Source organism: Eleutherodactylus coqui, chromosome 9 (genome assembly GCF_035609145.1).
Source record: "Eleutherodactylus coqui strain aEleCoq1 chromosome 9, aEleCoq1.hap1, whole genome shotgun sequence".
Classification (NCBI taxonomy): domain Eukaryota; kingdom Metazoa; phylum Chordata; class Amphibia; order Anura; family Eleutherodactylidae; genus Eleutherodactylus; species Eleutherodactylus coqui.
Window position 1 is genome coordinate 99,605,312 of NC_089845.1, and position 23,128 is coordinate 99,628,439.

At 42.9% G+C, this 23,128-nt stretch overlaps 1 protein-coding gene across 2 annotated transcripts in view; it reads right to left on the reverse strand.

The window, feature by feature from the left end:
* RIMS2 (regulating synaptic membrane exocytosis 2) overlaps window positions 1-23,128 on the reverse strand; it is a 690,919-nt gene that overhangs the window by 488,734 nt on the left and 179,057 nt on the right. For both annotated transcript variants that reach the window (XM_066578097.1, XM_066578099.1), the window contains one exon: window positions 10,910-11,220. In XM_066578097.1, the coding sequence (XP_066434194.1) occupies window positions 10,910-11,220 (311 nt within the window). The remainder of the gene's footprint in view (window positions 1-10,909; window positions 11,221-23,128) is intronic.

Sequence of the window (23,128 nt, forward strand, 5' to 3'; positions counted from 1 at the left end):
CTCAGCGCGTTGAGGAGGAGAAGGAGGAGCATGAGGAGGAGGGGGGAAAGACAGCTTGGCCCACTGCTGAGGGTACCCATGCTGCTTGCCTCTCATCCTGTCAGCGTGTATGGCCTGAGGAGGAGGAGGAGGAGGAGGAGGATCCTGAAAGTGATCTTCCTAGTGAGGACAGCCATGTGTTGCGTACAGGTACCCTGGCACACATGGCTGACTTCATGTTAGGATGCCTTTCTCGTGACCCTCGCGTTACACGCATTCTGGCCACTACGGATTACTGGGTGTACACACTGCTCGACCCACGGTATAAGGAGAACCTTTCCACTCTCATACCCGAAAAGGAAAGGGGTTCGAGAGTGATGCTATACCACAGGACCCTGGCGGACAAACTGATGGTAAAATTCCCATCCGACAGCGCTAGTGGCCGAAGGCGCAGTTCCGAGGGCCAGGTAGCAGGGGAGGCGCAGAGATCAGGCAGCATGTACAGCACAAGCAGGGGAACACTCTCCAAGGCCTTTGACAGCTTTATGGCTCCCCAGCAAGACTGTGTCACCGCTCCCCAGTCAAGGCTGAGTCGGCGGGAGCACTGTAAAAGGATGGTGAGGGAGTACGTAGTCGATCGCACGACCGTCCTCCGTGACGCCTCTGCCCCCTACAACTACTGGGTGTCGAAGCTGGACACGTGGCCTGAACTCGCGCTGTATGCCCTGGAGGTGCTTGCTTGTCCTGCGGCTAGCGTCTTGTCAGAGAGGGTGTTTAGTGCGGCTGGGGGAATCATCACAGATAAGCGTACCCGCCTGTCAACCGACAGTGCTGACAGGCTTACACTCATCAAGATGAACAAAGCCTGGATTTCACCAGACTTCTCTTCTCCACCAGCGGACAGCAGCGATACCTAAACAATACGTAGGCTGCCCCCGTGGATGGAAGCATTGTTCTCTATCACCATCAAAAACGTGGACCTTTTAGCTTCATCAATCTGTGTATAATATTCCTCCTCCTCCTCCTGCTCCTCCTCCTGAAACCTGACGTAATCACGCCGAAGCCCACCTGCATTTAATCGGACGTTACCTCAGCTGTGATGGGCACTGCAATGGGATACATTTATGTATAGCCGGTGGGTTCCAGGGAGCCACCCATGCTGTGGGTGCACACGGAATTCCCATTGCGGAGTTGTACCTGCCTGTGACTATTTATAAAAAACCGCGGTCTGACTGGGGCATGCAGACACCTTGACAGAATGAATAGTGTGTGGCACATAAGTTCCCCATTGCTAAGCCCACGTGTGCAGCTCCTGATGGCGGTGGCACAGGATTATATTTCTCATTGCTTCTGTACAGCATTGTGGGCTATCGCCCCGCCCCTTTTAAAGAGGGTCGCTGCCTAGCCGTGCCAACCCTCTGCAGTGTGTGCCTGCGGTTCCTCCTCATGGCAGACGCACTTATAAATAGACATGAGGGTGGTGTGGCATGAGGGCAGCTGAAGGCTGTGCAGGGACAGTTTGGTGTGCGCTGTGGACACTGGGTCGTGCGGGGGGGGGGGGGGGGGGGGTTGGGCAGCATGTAACCCAGGAGAAGTGGCAGCGGAGTGTCATGCAGGCAGTGATTGTGCTTTGTTGGAGGTAGTGTGGTGCTTAGCTAAGGTATGCATTGCTAATGAGGGCTTTTCAGAAGTAAAAGTTGTTGGGAGGGGGGGGGGGCCCACTCTTGCCGGTATTGTGGCTTAATAGTGGGACCTGGGAGCTTGAGATGCAGCCCAACATGTAGCCCCTCGCCTGCCCTATACGTTGCTGTGTCGTTCCCATCACTTTCTTGAATTGCCCAGATTTTCACAAATGAAAACCTTAGCGAGCATCGGCAATATACAAAAATGCTCGAGTCGCCCATTGACTTCAATGGGGTTCGTTACTCGAAACAAACCCTCGAGCATCGCGATAATTTCGTCCCGAGTTACGAGCACCCGAGCATTTTGGTGCTAGCTCATCTCTACTGCTAACCTCTCTAGCGCTGCAGCTGTGCAACACACACTGGATGTGACAAGACAAGCTTTGCACGGTGCATCTACACAGGACAAAACATGTATGACATTTATGGAAAGAACCAGGATGGCGTTCTGGGCCACTACAATACCACATCTCTTAAACCTAACCCCTCTGTACTCCACCTGATAACATGCTCCCTGTCCTACTGACTGCAATTCCTGCTATCTGTAATTAACCGACATCTGCAGTCATACTGATTCAGCCACTATTCAGCTTAAAGGGGTTGTCCCGCGCCGAAACGGGTTTTTTTTTTTCAAACCCCCTCCCCCCCGTTCGGCGCGAGACAACCCCGATGCAGGGACTGAAAAAAAGAACAGCACAGCGCTTACCTGAATCCCGGCGCTCCGGTGACTTCTATACTTACCGGTGAAGATGGCCGCCGGGATCCTCTACCTCCGTGGACCGCAGCTCTTCTGTGCGGTCCATTGCCGATTCCATTGCCTCCTGATTGGCTGGAATCGGCACGTGACGGGGCGGAGCTACACGGAGCCCCATAGAGAACAGGAGAAGACCTGGACTGCGCAAGCACGTCTAATTTGGCCATTAGGCCATTTTAGACGGCGAAAATTAGACGGCAACCATGGAGACGAGGACGCCAGCAGCGGAGCAGGTAAGTGAAAAACTTTTTATAACTTCTGTATGGCTCATAATTAATGCACAATGTACATTACAAAGTGCATTATTATGGCCATACAGAAGTGTATAGACCCACTTGCTGCCGCGGGACAACCCCTTTAAGTCTGACTATTGTCTGTGTGTACAGCACCCCACACTCTCCACCTCACCATACCGTGCACATCTCCAGCCACTTTACCTTCTGTATGACCCCACTATCTGTAGTATGTAAGCTCGTTCGAGCAGGACCCTCACCCCTACTGTTTCCATCAATTGTTTACTACATGTAACTGTGGTTTTTGTATTTTTGTCATTCTGTATCTCCTTGTTTTTGTAACTGCTGCGGAATATGTTGGCACCATATAAAGATTATTATCATTATCAAGTATTCAGAATAGAGATGAGAGAGTGTACTCGCTAAGGCAAATTACTTGAGCGAGTATCGCCGTTTTCGAGTACATGCCTGCTCGTCCGAAAAGATTCAGGAGCCGGCGGGGGTGAGTTGCAGGAGTGAGTGGGGGGGGGGGGGGGGGAGAGATGTCCCTCCCCGCTCTCCCCCGCCACCCCTCGAACCTTTTTGGACAAGCAGGCATGTACTCGAAAATGGTGATACTCACTCGAGTAATTTTCCTTAGCGAGTACGCTCGCTCATTTCTAATTTAGAAGTGCAATTTGTATGCAGATTGATGTTGCGTGTAAATTATAAACACAGCATGTCCTATTTGGTCCATATTCACAGATCAGGATCAGCCATGAAAGTCTATGTGAGTATTAAGGCCCATTTACACCAGCCGATGATCGCTAAAAATTTTTTTTTTTAAATCGCTAATCGGCGATCGTTTTAGCGATAATCAGTGCGTCTAAATGTGCGCCCTTCAGGCAATGCTAGCTGATCGTTAAATTCATTCCAACCTAAAAATTGGCCTTCACTCTTATTAGAAGTTCTCCACGGGGAGTGCTGGTAGCATTGTTTCCCTGTGGAGAACAAAGGATCTGAGCGTAGATAATAGCCCTTGGGTACTTAAAGGGGTTGTCCCGCGAAACAAAGTGGGGTTATACACTTCTGTATGGCCATATTAATGCACTTTGTAATGTACATTGTGCATTAATTATGAGCCATACAGAAGTTATTCACTTACCTGTTCCGTTGCTGGCGTCCCCGTCTCCATGGTGCCGTCTAATCTTCAGCGTCTAATCGCCCGATTAGACGCGCTTGCGCAGTCCGGTCTTCTCCCTTCTGAATGGGGCCGCTCGTGCCGGAGAGCGGCTCCTCGTAGCTCCGCCCCGTCACGTGTGCCGATTCCAGCCAATCAGGAGGCTGGAATCGGCAATGGACCGCACAGAAGACCTGCGGTCCACCGAGGGTGAAGATCCCGGCGGCCATCTTCACAAGGTAAGTAAGAAGTCACCGGAGCGCGGGGATTCGGGTAAGTACTATCCGTTTTTTTTATTTAACCCCTGCATTGGGTTTGTCTCGCGCCGAACGGGGGGGCTATTGAAAAAAAAAAACCCCGTTTCGGCGCGGGACAACCCCTTTAAGTAGCTGAGTAGCTACTTAATAGTTTATGCAAAATGATTGCTCAAACATCGTTTGAGCGATCTTTGAGCGATCATCTGCTGGTGTGAATGGGCTTTTAAAGAAAAAAGCAGCAAGCAGATGTCACATGCGTGTGCGCAGCGTTTTTTTCATACATGTTGAAAGGCAACAGTGAAATAAAATGAAGACATCAATTGGGCCTTCTTTAATTTTTTTTTTCGCCTGTGAAAAATGGCAGATTTACGGATGGCACATGGACGTTAAAAAATTCCCATATGCAACAAAAATGCATGCAACATCCGCATGCGCACAAAGATAAATCGGTCCGTTTTTCGTAGACTGAAATTGCATACGCCTTTGTGAATGAGTGCTTAGTGTTGCTCAAAAGCAGAGGACTATTTTTCACCTGGTTCTTGGCTTATAAAGTGGCCAACTGGAGGATGCTTTTTGCTTCATCAGCTCAGGACAGCCCCTTCACATAATACAATTAACGTCAGATGTGCACAGAGTTAGTATGGCCCGGAGTTGGGAACTGAGCCCACTCTAAACATGGCGAGTGCCGGCTGTCAAAGACCGCTGACATCCGGCCGCATTGGCTGGGATTCGAGATAACTGTGATCCCTGCCGTCAACGCTTTAAATGCTACAGTCAGAATTTAATTGGCTCAAGAGAAAGAGGAGGCTCCCTCTGTCCTTGAACACAAGACAAGATTGCAGGATGCCATCCAGTTGCAATGGCAGCCTAGAGCCTTGTGAAGGCTCCCAGTGCTGTCATATTATATATATATATATATATATATATATATATATATATATATATATATATATATATAAGTTAGGATTTGATAGGATGTTGGCAATTATTAAATATACTGCAATACAAAAGTATTGTAATGTATTATAAAAATTATCAGAAGTTGAAGTCCCTTATGGGGACTTAAAAAAATAGTAAAAATAAGTTTAATTATATTTCAGTTTTTGAAAAAAATATTAAAAGTTAAAAAAAAATCTTTTACAAGTATATGCATTAAAAAATGGATCTAATAAAAATGAACATAATTTGTATTGGTGCATCTATAAAAGTCCAATGTATTAAAATTCAGAATAGTCAGAAAAAATAAGGTCATGCTGCATTTTTAAAAAACGTTCTTGAAAAATATGGCCATGTGAATAGATATGTAAATTTACATTAGCTCCATGTTATAATCCGCATACCACAGACCACATACAGAGCTAAAATACGCTTGAGTGAACGTGGCCTAAGGCTGTATTTTGCCTCCCACATGATCGAATGGGGTTTGTAAGTATAAAAGTTGGACTGAAGGACTAAAGTCTTTTCCAACCCACTGACTAACTATATATCTACCACAGGTCACATTCTGCAGATGGAGAAAGTCGAAGGCACGTCACAACCAACATCTCCTAGCCCTTTCTTGCCTTTAGCGTTTCTATGCACTAGTTTTCATACAGGTTCCCTATGGAGTTGATGCAAAGTTTACTGTGTCCTTCTTCTTCATCTTCACACCACGGTGCTTAATCAATTCCGCAGTAAGACTTACCATAAAGAAACTTTTGTTTTTTTCCCCCTTACCATAAGTTAATGCCAGTGACCTTTCTGTAAGGTTTGGATTAGATGACATACAATTACTAGATGCAGTCAATGGCTGGCTGACATTTACACTTACTGATACATATGTACTGCAGAGACAAAGACAAGTGAAAAAATATCACCTTATAAAGCAATGAAGAGAGCAGAAATGAGGCCAAAGTGAAGTATAAGTCTGAGCTTTAAATGCATCAGTAGGGAACGCGGATAGCAGAGGACCTCGCGCAAGAGCAATGTATGGCCTCCCCTTACTTTCCAACTGTTAGTCATAGAGCCCCTCTCCAAGGATCCCTCACAGGTAATTGGCAGCCTTGGAATTATTAGCCCAGTCCCTTAAATGCAATCTAATAGACAGCAAGGAGCGCTATTTGTTATCCTTTAAAGGGAACCTGTCACCAGCTTGGAGCTAGTAAAAGCAATGGCATCTAGGGTAAAGTACAAGGTCCATTCAACTTCTAAGGGAATAGGAACAGATAGTAACATGGGACACATTTTTGAAGACACAGGCATTCTTGGGGGGATGAGCGAGACACATAGTGGCATCATCCAGTGCACAGAACCCACCCAGGGGTGTTTTCAATACGTAAAATGGTGATGGTCACGTTCAAAGAATAGCATGTGATTATCCATTTTCTTCACTTGCGTGGAATGACACGAATCAACTTTTATTGTCTGTCATCTGAAACGTGATGAAGGTGTCACGGATGGGAAAAATGTGCGTCCATAGGTGCGACAATTCAAAGAAGGCTGAACATCCTGTGAGAACCAACCAAAGAAGCCTCGGACATGCACTAGCTAGTCCAACAATATGATTGTGCGAGTGGAGCAAGTTGTTATGGAGGACCACCGATTGACTGTGGAAGAGATTGTCTGGAAAGTCAGGATTTCAATATGATCTGTGCACATCATCCTGTATGAAGACCTGAAGATGCAGTTTGCTCCAGCAGGGTGCCGGGAATCCGTCATAACAACGCTCCTGCTTATTGGGCAGTCCTTATTCAGTGGGTATCTTCATGAGAACATTGAAGTGGCTCCTCAAGTTCCTTACTCATCTGACCTTGCATCTAGTTAATTTTGGCTTTTTCCAATGATGGATGCTCTTCGTGGTCGAACGTTTTCCAGTCGTGCGGCTCTTGCATCGGTGATTTTCCAGTGGGCAGAACAGACCTTTAAAGAAGTGTTTGCAGCATCCATTCAATTATGACATCAACGTTGTGAAAATCTGTACGTCAAGGGGTATATTATGTTGAGAAGTGACAATACTTTCAGCCTTCTGGGGTAAGTAGTTTTGCACCTTGTGAATTAGAGAGTATGCCAAAGCTTCCTTTTGGAGCATTACAGCCCATAATGCAGTCATATCTTGTAAAATTTAGATTGAATCTATCCTGCGTTCTATGTAAATGAACCTTGAACGGTCTGGTAGGTGGGCCAGGTACATCTCTGCTGCTCGGAATACTCTCCAATCCCCAGCCATTCTCTGTATGATTGATGAGTAACATAGATAACATCTCCTACGTCATTCACAGACCTGGCCAGCACATGTGCACATCACCCCTGCCCTATTCTGGGCAGATTTCATTGATTCTTCCGCGCATGCATAGGTCCATGGTTGCAGAGCACATGCGTGAGATTTCATAGAGTTTGATTGACCAGCATTGCTCACATGGTCAGCCCTGACCAATCAGAGAGCAGTGCACAGTATGTATTAGATAGGTAGAAAATTGCTTGGACGGCCAAAAATGGAGCCCGGAACTGGCGCATTGGAAGGGTGCCAGAGAAGAACTAATGCAGGTAATATACTCCCTACTATTTCAGGACATCATTTTGTCCAAAAAACATGAGGTTGCTTTAAAAGCATTGTACGCAAAAATGGATCCATTGAAAGATACAACTCATCTTACAAGAAACAGAAAAATGAAAAATGATGTGGCTCTTGGAATGCGAAGATGAAAAAGAAAAAGTTGTCTGAACATTAAGGGGTTAATACAGTAAATGTTAATGTAGGCAAAGAGCATGAAAACCCCTTTCGTAGTGTGTTATCCAATGCACACCATGCCATTTATTTATTTAGGGTTATGAGGAAGGTGTATAGGCAGCTTACAATGAGGCGGCAAGAGCCTATTTGAAAGCTGAACAGCGGAAATAGTAGCGTGCGTTTATTTAATATGGCGAGCTGTGTCCTTCAATCACTACTTTCTGGTACAGTACATCTCAGCATTGTCATGTGGAGGAGGAAAGAAACATGTGAAAATGTCATTATGGGCTGGGAAGACAAACAGACTGTTGCCATCAGCAGAAACCATTAAAATAGTAGCGCTGAAAGTTCTATTTAGCAGGAAATGTTGAGCAAAAATTCAGTTGGGCGGCATTGTGCGACCGCTCATTGTGAAGCTGCATAATTAGAGAGGGCAGGGGAGCTTTGTGCTTCTTCACCAAGGCACATCAGCATTATTCTACACATGTTTTATCATTAACTTCTCTCTGCTGCTCTCGTTTGGAGTTGAAGAATTTAGAAAATTCTTCAGAGTATATTCTAATGAGATGCCAACTTCTCATTGCTCTTGCTGTATTCTAATGAACATGGCCGGCCTTACCTAAGTGAGACAGATGTGGTCGCATAGGGAGTCAGCCTCCAGCATGCAGGGGAACTGCAGGGGGATGTAGACTAGGGGCAATCGCCCCCCTTAGGTCCGCCCAGCCAGATGATCTTCTTTCTCCATGTGGTGTCTTGTAAAGCTACATGAATCATGCTCCTCCTGGCTCGGTCTCCATCGGCGCTCCCATAAGATAATCATTTAATTTGGCTACTGTCTTAATGTTATAAGCTTACGTCTAGGTCTAAATTTATGTTATACGCTTGGTTCTGGTGCTGTATTGATATATTGAGTTTAGTTCATTTGTATTTATGTATTGAGCTTGGTTACGGTATTGTATGTATGTACTGAGTTTGGTCCTGGTGTTGTATTTATCGTTATGAGCTCGGTTCTGGTTCGGAATTTATATTATGAGCTTGGTTCTGGTACCATAATTATTCACTGAGCTATTCTGGTGTGGGTATGCTGCAACCTTAGTGCTTTATGCACAAGCATATCAGTGTATTATATGTAGTTTTCTTCTTATCATGGGGACGCCAAAAAAATTCTGCACAGAGTGCTATCTTACCTATGTGGCGACACATTGCAATCTATGTGAGTTATGGAGACAGCTTGCAAGATACATAATTAGCAACCTCTCCTCTTCTTTTTGACTCAATAAGACCAACAAATGCACATCAGGACATGGAGATGGTGGAAGTCCCCTAGGTACACAAGATGGCCCAGGGCTATGTACCCCCTATAATGCAGCCCAGTGTGTTCTAGTAAGCTACCAGATTTCTAACACCTCTTCTACAAGAGTGGCTCCTAGCAGAAAGGTCTACCATGATTGTCATGAGAATATTCTTAGGGAACATGGCCCTATTTGCACAATAGTCATGGGCCTTAATAAGAACCACCAGGCTTAGTTCTTTGCCACTGACTTTATTACACTATGCTATACTCTCTTTTTCTGTTTTGTGACAATGTTGTGCATCTTTTATTGAACGAAAAAAAAGTTTGGTCCGGTGTTAGCCAGAAGAGCAAAGTGTGATTGTTCTCAGTAAGAGAAACCAGGTAATCTTGTAGATAGGATACCATTTAATGGCTAACAAAAATACATGATGTTACAGCAAGCTTTCGGGTCTTCTATCGATCCTTCATCAGGTTGAAATAGAAGACCCAAAAGCTCGCTATAACATCAAGTATTTTTGTTAGCCATTAAAAGGTATTATATCTACAAGATAACTAGATTTCTCTCCTTTATTGAAAATCTACTAAAAACTATTGTGCCCCACAACCTCATTATACTTCCTTATATGCTGCAGTAAGCAAAGAAAAAATAAAAGAAGGCTTTTATACAGTTATATATATATATGTATATATATATATAATAGCATGTGGTGCCAGGTGGAATGATGGAAACCCAATGGGTCAGTGGGGTCCAATGAGCACTTTTTATACCCATGATGTGCTAAATTTGGTGCTTCTATCATTTCAATTGTTTTGCACCTATGAGCAGAACAAAGAAAATGACATATGCAAATGTAAACCGAGTCTTACCAATGGATTTGAGGAACCCATCTGACACGACCAGATAAGTGCAGTGGCTTGCACAAGAGCCAGAGCTACGATCAAACAGGGCTTTCCTTTATGGTGCTAGGTTCTACCACCCAGGACAGAAGGCCCTAGTGTTTGTTTCCTGATCCACCCTCTTTGCATGACTCTTGACCCAATTTCCTTTACTCTTGTTTGCTAAGAACCCTTTATAAGTTCTTGCTACCTAGTAGTAAAGGAGGTTGGAAGCAACCAGCTTTTTGCCTCCTTTATCAATGGGCCCCACAAGTAGACACTTTGGCTGCCTCAATGTATGTCGTTAGAGGAGTCCCTACATTACGATTATACCTATACAACAAGAGGGACGGAAGTAAGGAAGCCACCTGACTTACGAAGAAGAAATAAGGAAGAGAAAGACAGGAAGAGGGAAAAGCAAGAGGAAAAAGGAAACGGGAAGAGAATGTAGAAAGGAAGAGGACAGAAGGAAGAAAGGAAGAAAAAGAAATGAATCAAAGAAGAGAAAGGAGGAAAGAGAAATGAAGGAAGTGGAAGAAAGGAAGCAATATGACTTAGGAAGAAGAAAGAAGGAAGAGAAAAGAAGGAACAAAAGAAGAAAAATGAAGGAAGAGAAAGGAGGAAGGATAAAAAAGGAAAGAAAAGAGGGGAGGGTGGAGGAAAAAAAGAAGGAAGGAAGCCATCTGATTTAGGTTGGCATTACATGGCATGTGGGCAGTTTGATCAAAATCTGCACTAAGGACCTGATATTACAGTAATTATGACAGTATTTCAGTGTAAAACAATAACAAGTGAGAACTAAACTACAACTCAGTTGAGCTGCAGTTTTATTACCCTCCATAAGACAGCTGTATATGTCCCGTAGTGCTCAAACACCTGAAGACCCCTAAACATTAACATACATATTGTCCCTTTTAACTCTGAAATAACCTGTGGATAAAATGTGAAAGACAGAAGAGACATCATTACCTGTCCGACGGCAGATCACTTGCACCCGAGTGCTTCACTCCAGATCCATTTTTAATGGAGTCTTGTCTTACGATTCCTTGTGATCGGCTCTTTTCTGAGGCTGGTGTAATTAAGTCCCCTGAGGGTCCCTGGTATTGGGATTGCTCTTGTAGTTTAGCCTTTTTCTCCTGAGGTGCTTCTTCGTTCTGGAGCCCTGTTTGAGCCTCTTCACCGCCTTTCTGTGCTGTATTTGACCCGCTGTTGTAGAACCAGGCTCCTGACTTAGTGAGGATTTCTTGTTGTTTTCGGCACAAATTACATACCCACATTACCTGCAGACCAAGCAGAACAAAATTAAATTAGCAAAGAACTTTACTATCCGTAGAAGTTTAAAACAACTTTCTGTACGGTCAAGCCTGTCAGTCAACCATAAATGTAAGTATAATGGACAGGATGCGAAGAATTGTGCATTGAACAAGAAGAGATCCCTCTTTAGAAACAACGATCCAATATCTGTACCTATCAACCAACCCATAGACACACAAACACTAATATGCACCAGATACACTGAACTGGCACCTTATTATGTATCTCATACATCTCTCTCATATCTATTTATCGTATATCTATCTAATATCTATCACATCTCTATATCTTATATCTATCATATCCCTCTATCTATCTATCATATCCATCTATCCATCTATCTATCTATCCATCCATCCATCCATCCATCCATCCATCTATCGTTGTAGTAATAATAATATAAATGTGTTTCTTAAAGCAACCCATGCAAATATATGTATGTATATATTAATATATCCACCTTCATAGAAAATAGCTAGCAGTGAAATGGTTAACTGGTTCATTCTTATGCAGGTATCCTGAAATACACTCCTACACAAGTTCTCAAGTTCTACAAGGTCCTGAGATGTGTTTCTCATGAGAAACACATCTGTGATGCCCTCCGCTTATAAAAGGGGGGCTACTTCTTATCTATGTCTTGGATTCCTAAGTCCAGGCAGAGATATTGATAGTCTATTCTAGTGGCGTTTCCTAGAAATTACGTGTTCACCTAGCAACATACACCTGGGGCGTAAACATATGTTAATCATCAGCGTCGTTACATACTAGGCCAATCATGAGTTGTTATGATGTTGGGAGGGGTATGCATGTAATTGGTGCGTCATATTCAGTATAACTGTATTGTACTTCCTTACAATAAACCAGAAGGGTATGGGGGCTCAAGGGGAATACCCGAGTCCAAATACATATATTCATGCATGAAGCTTCTCATTATAACCAATTTGGAGCAAACCAGTGAAATCTTCTGGAATATGATTTATTCCTATAACACTATCTATCTATCACATATCTATCTATCTATCGCATATCTATCTATCTATCTATCGCATATCAATCTATCTATCGCATATCAATCTATCGCATATCAATCTATCGCATATCTATCTATCGCATATCTATCTATCGCATATCTATCTCACGCATATCTAACTAATATTTGTCATATCTCTCTATCTTATATCTATCGTATCTTATATATCTCATATGTCTCACTATCTATCTCATCTCTCTCTTTTTCTCTCATATCTATCTATCTATCCATCCCATATCTATCCATCGCATATCTATCCCACATCCATCTATCACACATCCATCTATCCCACATTCATCTATCTATCTCATATCCATCTATCTCATATCCATCTATCCCATATCCATCTATCCCATATCCATCTATCCCATATCCATCTATTTCACATCTATCTATTTCACATCTATCTATCTATCTCATATCTATCTATCGCATATCTGTCTATCGCATATCTATCTATCTCATATCTATCTATCCCATATCTATCTATCCCATATCTATCTATCCCATATCTACCTATCCATCCCATATATATCTATCCCACATCTATCTATCTATCCCACATCCACCTATCCCACATCCACCTATCCCACATCCACCTATCCCACATCCACCTATCCCACATCCATCCATCCCACATCCATCCATCCCACATCCATCCATCCCACATCCATCCATCCCACATCCATCCATCTCACATCCATCCATCTCACATCCTTCCATCTATCTCACATCCATCCATCTATCTCACATCCATCCATCTATCTCACATCCATCCATCCAACATCCATCCATCCAACATCCATCCATCCATCTCACATCCATCCATCCAACATCCATCCATCCATCTCACATCCATCCATCTATCTCACATCCATCCATCCATCCATCCATCTATCCCATATCTATCTATCTATCTATCTATCTATCTATCTATCCCATATCTATCTATCTTATATCTATCTATCCCATATCTATCTCATATCTATCCCATATCTATCCCATATCTATCTAGCTCATATCTATTTCATATCTATCTATCTCATATCTATCTATCGCATATCTATCTATCGCATATCTATCTATCTATCTATCCCATATCTATTTCATATCTATCTCATATCTATCTATCCCATATCTATCTATCCCATATCTATCTATCTATCTATCTATCCCATATCTATCTATCTATCCCATATCTATCTATCTATCCCATATCTATCTATCTCATATCTATCTATCTCATATCTATCTATCCCATATCTATCTATCCCATATCTATCTATCCATCCCATATATATCTATTTATCCCATATCTATCTATCCCATATCTATCTATCGCATATCTATCTATCGCATATCTATCTATCCCATATCTATCTATCTATCTATCCCACATCTATCTATCCCATATCTATCTATCCATCCCATATATATCTATTTATCCCATATCTATTGATCCATCCCATATATATCTATTTATCCCATATCTATTGATCCATCCCATATATATCTATTTATCCCATATCTATCGATCTATCTATCCCATATCTATCCCACATCTATCTATCTATCCCACATCTATCTATCTATGTATCCCATATCTATCCCACATCTACCTATCCCACATCTACCTATCCCACATCCATCTATCCCACATCCATCCATCTATCTATACAATATCTATCTATCCCATATCTATCTCATATCTATCCCATATCTATCTCATATCTATCTATCTCATATCTATCTATCTCATATCTATCTATCTATCTATCTATCTATCTATCTATCTATCTATCTATCCCATATCTATCTATCTATCTATCGCATATCTATCTATCTATCGCATATCTATCTATCTATGCCATATCTATCTATCTATCCCATATCTATCTATCTGTGCCATATCTATCTATCTATCCCATATCTATCTATCTATCCCATATCTATCTATCTATCCCATATCTATCTATCTATCCCATATCTATCTATCCCATATCTATCTATCTATCTCATATCTATCTACCTATCTATCCATCCCATATATATCTACCTATCTATCCATTCCATATATATCTATTTATCCCATATCTATCGATCTATCTATCCCATATCTATCCCACATCTACCTATCCCACATCTACCTATCCCATATCTACCTATCCCACATCTACCTATCCCACATCTACCTATCTATCCCACATCTACCTATCTATCCCACATGCATCTATCCCACATCCATCTATCTATCTTATATCTATCTATCTATCTATCCCATATCTATCTCATATCTATCTATCCCATATCTATCTCATATCTATCTATCCCATATCTATCTATCTATCTATCTATCCCATATCTATCTATCTATCCCATATCTATCTCATATCTATCTATCCCATATCTATCTATCTATTCCATATCTATCTATCTATCTATTCCATATCTATCTATCTATCTCATATCTATCTATCCCATATCTATCCCATCTCTATCTATCCATCCCATATATATCTATTTATTCCATATCTATCGATCTATCTATCCCATATTTATCTATCTATCTTATATCTATCTATCTTATATCTATCTATCCCATATCTACCTATCCCACTATCTATCTACCTATCTCATAGCTATCTCATATCTATCTATCTAATATAGATCTATCTCATATCTATCTATCTAATATAGAATATATGGGATGTAAGCAGCATTCAGGGTATTTTCATTAAGGCATACTCAGACCATCTTCAAGAGTAGAAAAAGTATCTCTTTATTCATCCATTTCTTTGCTTAAAAAAACGCCTGCAACGTTTCGACTGAAACACCCCGTCTTTTTCAAGCGTTTTCAAGCTTACATCCCATACATTCAAGATTGATACTTTTGGGTCATTTGGTCCAGATCCAGGTAAGCACAATCGCCACTGGCACAATCGCAGTAGGGCAGGCGCAATGGCCTTAAGCCCTGAAGATATGTAGTCAGCCAGACAATAATGTGTGGAGGAGCAGCTTGTTCCTGGCAGGCTAATATGCAGTCACCCACTCAACCCAGCCCAAATTGGGGAGGAGTGACTGCATATACTAATAGCCTGCACATGTGAACGATACCAAAGATGTCAGCCATAGATGGGTGGTGACCCACCATACAGGATATCAACCCTGGCTGATATGACAGCGGGTTGCCCTGTATCTCCAAGGTGGGCCACCCGCTGTCATATCAGCCAGGGTTGATATCCTGTATGGTGGGTCACCACCCATCTATGGCTGACATCTTTGGTATCGTTCACATGTGCAGGCTATTAGTATATGCAGTCACTCCTCCCCAATTTGGGCTGGGTTGAGTGGGTGACTGCATATTAGCCTGCCAGGAACAAGCTGCTCCTCCACACATTATTGTCTGGCTGACTACATATCTTCAGGGCTTAAGGCCATTGCGCCTGCCCTACGGCGATTGTGCCGGTGGCGATTGTGCCTGCCTTATGGCGATCGTGCCTATGGCGACCGTGTCTGCTTTGCAGACCTTCAGGTATTGTATTTTTGGCTTTTTCAGTGAATATGTGTTTTTTTTCTTTTTCCTCACCTCTGTGATTTTACGGATCCAGGTAAGCTGGCAATTTCTGCATATTTTTCCCACCTCGCATTAGAGGTTACGTGTGTGCGGCACCCATATTCTTGATTATTGACTATCTATCTAATATAGATCTATCTCATATCTATCTATCTATCTAATATAGATCTATCTCATATCTATCTTATATAGATCTATCTCAAATCTATCTATCTCTCTGAAATCTATCTCAAATCTATCTATCTATCTATCATTATAAAGTGTGAGATAGTGACTTGCAAAGTGGTGGAGGGCAGATATGTTTCTCCTAGGATGCTCTCGTATGTGGCGTTAGGGAGCACTTGGGCAGATACGTGCCACCGAGCGGCCTGGGCTCGGTGGCGGAAGCCAGCATTTGTGTGTCAGTAACACTAAGTTACTGACACGTTGTAGTGTAACATAGTGGCTCCAAGCCGCATAGTCCGGGCCGGCTTTTCCTGGAGTGGTCAAAGTGAAGGGTGGGATGGCCACTCCCACGTACCAGGTGAGGCTGGTATCAGGCCTCATAAAAAGCTGGGTCTGCAGGTCTGGGAGAGAGTGTGGTGAGACCTCTGCAGGTCTGAGGAAACGATTGGCTGTGCGCAGCAAGCAGTGTTTTTGCAGCGAGTAGTCAGGATCCATCTGTGTGTAGTGAGTGCTCAGACGAGCAGGTGTTAATTTGTGTTGGCCTGGAGTTAAGGCCTGTTTTGCTTTATTTTGCTGAAATAAACCCAGGCAAAACCTGGACTATGAACTTTACTCCTTGTGTCACTGTCTCTGGCTGTTGATGCCCAGGCTGCTACCTTATCCTCACAAAAGACAAATCATAATATGGATGAGCGCAAAATGTTGAGCCCATTCGGATGAAGAGCTGACACTCACTTTAAAATTCCCATTATCAAACTTTTGTAGGAAGCAGCCACAGACATAACTTTCTCCAGTGTAACTGGTGAGCTGCTACTTGACCTAGTGAGATTTACTGCTACAGATGAAAAATTCTGATATATTTTCTAATGCCATCAGTATTATTTTCCCCGAAAATTGACGATAATTTACCATTGAACAACTTATCTTTATTTGATTCATAATAAACTCCTATAACTGGCAATTAACATCAATGTTTAATTATCGAACATTAGGAACCAATAAGGTTTTACATATTTAGTCTTTTAAAATAGTTTATAATGGGCGAGTAAGAGCGGCGCTGATAATTACCGCCATAAAAAGTATAAACAGCCCATAGTTCTGGCTCAAAATCTTCACAAAACTGCCAATATGTGAGATGGAGAGGCAGAATATTTCATGGCTTACCAAAGCTGAAAGCAGACTCATTTTTAGGAAGTGGGAAAGCGGACAAGCGATCGCAGCCCCCAATTTCTAGGGACCCTAGTTTAGGGCTCATTCACACAGATGTATGCAACCTTGGTCCTTGAAGAACGCACTGTTTCAGTGTGAGTATTTGCATCTTTGGTGGGTATCTGCTGCATATCTGCATTTTTTTACTTCCGTGTTTTATCAGTGTTCACTGCATTTTTCACGAATGCAAAAAAAAGCCCCAAGTGATGGCAGTTTTGTCACAACACACTGAAAACTGGGTGCACGAAAAACCTGCAGTAAATACGGATGCTAATGCGTATTTATTGTATTCTTTTTTACGCACTTTAAGAGGGCGATTTTAGACCATGAATACGGACCACAAGAGGGCATGCTGCGTTGTTTTAATATGCAACATTCATCCATGTAAAAAAAATGCATGTCTGAATACACCAATTTAATTTAATGGGCCTGTAGGCTGTGTTCAGTCCGTGAAAAATACGTACTGAATACGGTCAGAAAATACGTGTGAATGGGCCTTAAAACTATTCAGTATTATTTAGCACTGTATGGTAGCAATATTTGAGAAAGGAACTGCGGTACTATGTGGGAACTATAGCAGTCTTATGTAGGCTCCTTAAAGGGGTTGTCCAGTTGCGAAGTCATATTATAAAATAAGTGCCAAATGACTGAAAACAGTCACGGTCTCTGTTGAGAACAGAAGTCACATGACTATTTCCAGCAAATCAGAGACTGCTGTGTCGCTGTCCATTTTCCTGGCATCAGCACTCACATCCTGGAAGCCATGATGCCAGGAGTTCTGAATAGTGATACTGTACCTCTGATCGGCTTGCAGCGGACACATGACCCCTGCTGTCAATAGAGACCAGAGAATTCACGGGGCTACAGCGATGAATCGCCCGGACGGAGGATGAGTAAATACCCTTTGTTTTATTGTTTCTCAGCCATTTGGCACTAATTTTAACCCCTTAGTGACCAAGCCTGTTTGCGCCTTAATGACCAACTACATTTTCTGGGTTTTTTGGCATCGCGTGTCAGGAGCCATAACTTTTAATTTTTTCCAGTGATATATCCTTATGTGGGCTTGCTTTTTGCTGGACAAGTTTTATTTTTTAATGGCATCATTTTTGGCTACATATAATATACTGTATAACTTTTATTACTTTTTTAATGGGTATTGGGGACAAAAAAAGAAATTCTGCCATTTGTCTTTTGGATTTCATTTTTATGGTGTTCAGTGTTCAAAATAAATAATGTGATAATATTTTTTTCTGGGTCAGCACGATTTCAGCAATACCATACTTAGGCCGCCTGCACATGGCCGGGTCGGATAGAGCCTAGATCATGTGAGGTCATTATCTCCCTCTACTCTTCCTTAGTCAGACCTCATCTGGAATACTGTGTCCAGTTCTGGGCGCCCCACTTTAAAAAAGACATAGACAAACTGGAGCAAGTTCAGAGAAGAGTTACCAAGATGGTGAGCGGTCTGCAAATCATGTCCTATGAGGAACGGTTAAAGGATCTGGGAATGTTTAGCTTGCAAAAAAGAATGCTGAGAAGAGACTTAATAGCTGTCTACAAATATCTGAAGGGTTGTGACAGTGCAGAGGGATCAGCCCTATTCTCATTTGCACAAGGAAAGACTAGAAGCAATGGGATGAAACTGAAAGGGAGGAGACACAAATTAGATATTAGAAGTGAGGGTGATCAATGAGTGGAACAGATTACCACCGGAGGTGGTGAGTTCTCCTTCAATGGAAGTGTTCAAAGGCTGGACAGACATCTGTCTGGGGTGATTTAGTAAATCCTGCACTGAGCAGGGGGTTGGACCAGATGACCCTGGAGGCCCCTTCCAACTCTACCATTCTATGATTCTATGATTTTTATTTTTCCATCGACTGAGCTCTATGGGGGCTTCATTTATCCAATTTTTGTGAATATATAATATATTTTGATTGCTTTTTATTTCCAAGATTAACAATATCTGCAATTCTGGCATGTTTCAATTTTTAACAGCGTTCACCATGCAGTATAAATGATGTGTTATATTAATTCTGCAGGCCGTTATGATTACACCAATTCCAGTCAATGGGACAGTCAAGCACATTGTATGCCGTGTGATGTGCACGTGAGTGTAATGTCATGTTTCCCATTGAAATGAATGGGAAACACTTGCCAATCCTCCGATGCGCATGAAATAGGCGCTGGAGAATCAGAATTTCAGTAAAGTAATTCGAGGCGTTTATGCATGAAAAACACCTCGAATCCACGGGTAAGATGCATGTTGACAAGCGCGATATTGAGAGAGGTTTCTTGGCCCAATATCGCGTTCGCCTGTGTGAATGTAGCCTGGGGTTTTTTTTTTTTGCAGAATGATCCATGCAATGTTTTGATTTCTTTCTATACCGTTTTTCATAAGGCAAAATAGGAAAAATTTCACCGTGTTTTTTGTAGTTTGCTTTTATGACGTGTACTGTGTAGGTAAAAAGAGGTACTCCTTTTTTTCTCTGGGTCATTACGAACGCAGCAATACCGAATGTGATTTTGTTTTTTACTTAGTAAAGAGGGAAAGGGCTTTTGGCGTTTTTTGGTTTTTTTTATACTTTAACTTATTATTTATGCTCCTCTAGAGGTCTTGATAATCAGCATCTTTTATCATTCTTCTAATACACTACTTCTATACTTCAGTATAGCAGTGTATTAGAATGGCTGAGCCTCGTAGGCCACTGTAGCTAGTAGACCCAGAGGCTATAGTCAACCCATCTGAACCTCGCGATCACATCAGAGAAGTCCGATAGGTGACAGAAAGAGCCCCCTTGCTCTGTCAGCCTTTTACATGCCGTGGTCGCACTGACACAGAGTGTAAAGGGTTAAACAACAGTGATCAGAGGTTTCTTTGGTCTCCGATGTTAGAGCAAGTGCTTGGCTGTCATCCGACAGCGGAGCACCTGCTCTCCCTGGCATGAGAGACCAGCACCAGGCTTCTAATGCAGTACTGTCAAAAGGCGGCGCTGTAGATAAAGTATGACTTTGTAATCAGACAACTCCTATGGGCTTCTTTACAGGATTACAGCATATTACATGGACAGGTTTTCCACGCATAATGTGCTGCTATGTTGCCACTAACACATATTGCGCAAAATCCACATACACGCCCAGATAGTGCATGGCAATCAGCGGCATGTAGCAAGTATGCAATATCACTGCGTACTTGCTGCATGCCGCACAACTGTCTGATGCGGGTGGCATGCGGCGACTTGTGCTTGTGTGAAGGTGCCTTTTAAAGAAGTATTGTATGAAGGTTTCATATTTTTGGGCACTATGTGGTAATATTACAAGGACATTACCTAAAGAATAAACTTTTTAAAAAAGTTTTGACACATTACAGTGATTTGTCAGAAGTTTTGATCATGAGGGGTCCGGGTGCTTGGAATTTCAACTTTCATTGTAACGGATGAACAGAAGTACTGAGCTGAGCATTGTACCTGTTTGGCTGTCATTGCGAGTGGAGTACAGACTCCATAGACTTTTTATGGAACCCATATACCATCCTGAGCAGTGACGGAAACAGCCAAGCAGGTACAGCAATCTACTCCCTGCTTCTGACTATTAGTCATAGCAATTGGTGGGGATCTCAGAAGACGGACTCTCAATGATCAAAACGTCTGATAGATCACTAGGACATCAAAGTTTAGTTACCCTTTAATCACTGTATAAAAGTTTTATTTTATATATTCTGAAAAAACTGTATAAAGATGTTAAGCGGGATGGAGGTCCTATTTTCTTTGCTGCCCAGATTCCATTCTTGTATAGAACAACTCTGAAAAAGAGCTTCTAAAATAAAAAAATAAGCAAATTGGCAAATCACTGATTATAAAAATCAAGAATAAAGATAGTTTTGTATCTTCAGATTCTATGCAGACCTCTGTGTCTCCATGGTTACAGACTACAAACAAAGCCTGATCTACAGTTATGTGTGAAGGCCCTTTTACATGAACCGATGGTTAATGAGCTTCCGTTATAACTAGAGATGAGTGAGCGTACTCGTTAAGGGAAATTACTCGAGCTAGTATCGCCATTTTCGAGTACATGCCTAATTGCCCTAAAAGATTCGGGGGGGCGGCGGGGAAGAGCGTCTTCCCGTATGAACGAGGGATATGCTGCTGGCAAAAATTAGTAAAGCACTCAAGGCGTGGTGGGGAATGACACTTATCTACCTCAACCTACCTGAACTTTATTGAAGAACATGACCACTAGACTTGAGGCCTCATTTAGACAAGCTGTTTTAGCGCAGTAAAGCCGTGAAAAGATTGCGCCTGTACTGCACTAAAGATCGCAGGAACAGGTGAATTCCAGCTTTTTTAATTAGCCCGTTAACACGGTTGGAGGTGCGTGTTTTCCAGCTCCCACAGGAGTCTATGGAAAGCACGCAGCAAGGACAGGTCAGGTCCTATCTTTTCTCGCACCACGGACCTTAGATGAGGGCATTATAGCCATCATGTCCTATCTTTGATTGATGTGAGAATTTAGCGCATCTAAAATTCCTTCATGTGAATGGTTCTATAAGAATCCATTGGTTCTTACAGAAGCGCTCTTTTCACGCGCCTCTAATGCGCTAAAACAGCACTCATGTGAACGAGGCCTTGGTCCAATGCCGAGCTGCCCGGAAGTAATGATAGCTCAGAGGCAGCTCATTATTGGATTTTAGTGTAGCAGCGGCTGAGATCAGGGCTATTCTTCTTCAATAAAGTGCCGGGCACTACACATAACTGCATGCGGGCCACTCCTTCAAGAACTACACATAACTGCAAGCGGGCTACTCCCCCCAAGAACTACACATAAATGCAAGCTGGCCAATACCCTCAAGAACTACACATAACTGCAAGCGGGCCACTCCCCTCAACAACTACACATAACTGCAAGCGGGCCACTCCTCTCAAGAACTACACATAACTGCAGGTGGGCCACTCCCCTCAAGAACTACCCATAACTGCAAGCGGGCCACTCCCCTCAAGAACTACACATAACTGCAAGCGGGCCACTCCCCTCAAGAACTACACATAACTGCAAGCAGGCCACTCCCCTCAAGAACTACACATAACTGCTGGTGGGCCACTCCCCTCAAGAACTACACATAACTGCAAGCCGGCCACTCCCTTCAAGAACTACACATAACTGCAAGAGGGCCACTCCCCTCAAGAACAACACATAACTGCAAGCAGGCCACTCCTCTCAAGAACAACACATAACTGCAAGCGGGCCACTCCCCTAAAGAACTACACATAACTGCAAGCGGGCCACTCCCCTCAAGAACTACACATAACTGCATGCGGGCCACTCCCCTCAAGAACTACACATAACTGCAAGTGGGCCACTCCCCTAAAGAACTACACATAACTGCTGGTGGGCCACTCCCGTCAAGAACTACACATAACTGGAAGTGCGCCACTCCCCTCAAGAACTACACATAACTGAAAGCGGGCCACTCCCCTCAAGAACTACACATAACTGCAGGTGGGCCACTCCCGTCAAGAACTACACATAACTGAAAGCGGGCCACTCCCCTCAAGAACTACACATAACTGCAAGCGCGCCACTCCCCTCAAGAACTACACATAACTGCAAGCGCGCCAGTCCCCTCAAGAACTACACATAACTGCAAGCGCGCCACTCCCCTCAGGAACTACACATAACTGCAAGCGCGCCACTCCCCTCAAGAACTACACATAACTGCAAGTGGGCCACTCCCCTCAAGAACTACACATAACTGCAAGCGGGCCACTCCCCTCAAGAACTACACATAACTGCAAGCGGGCCACTCCCCTCAAGAACTACACATAACTGCAAGCGGGCCACTCCCCTCAAGCAAATGTGGGAAAAATGAACGAACGATTGTTTATCCCCATATGAGCCTGTG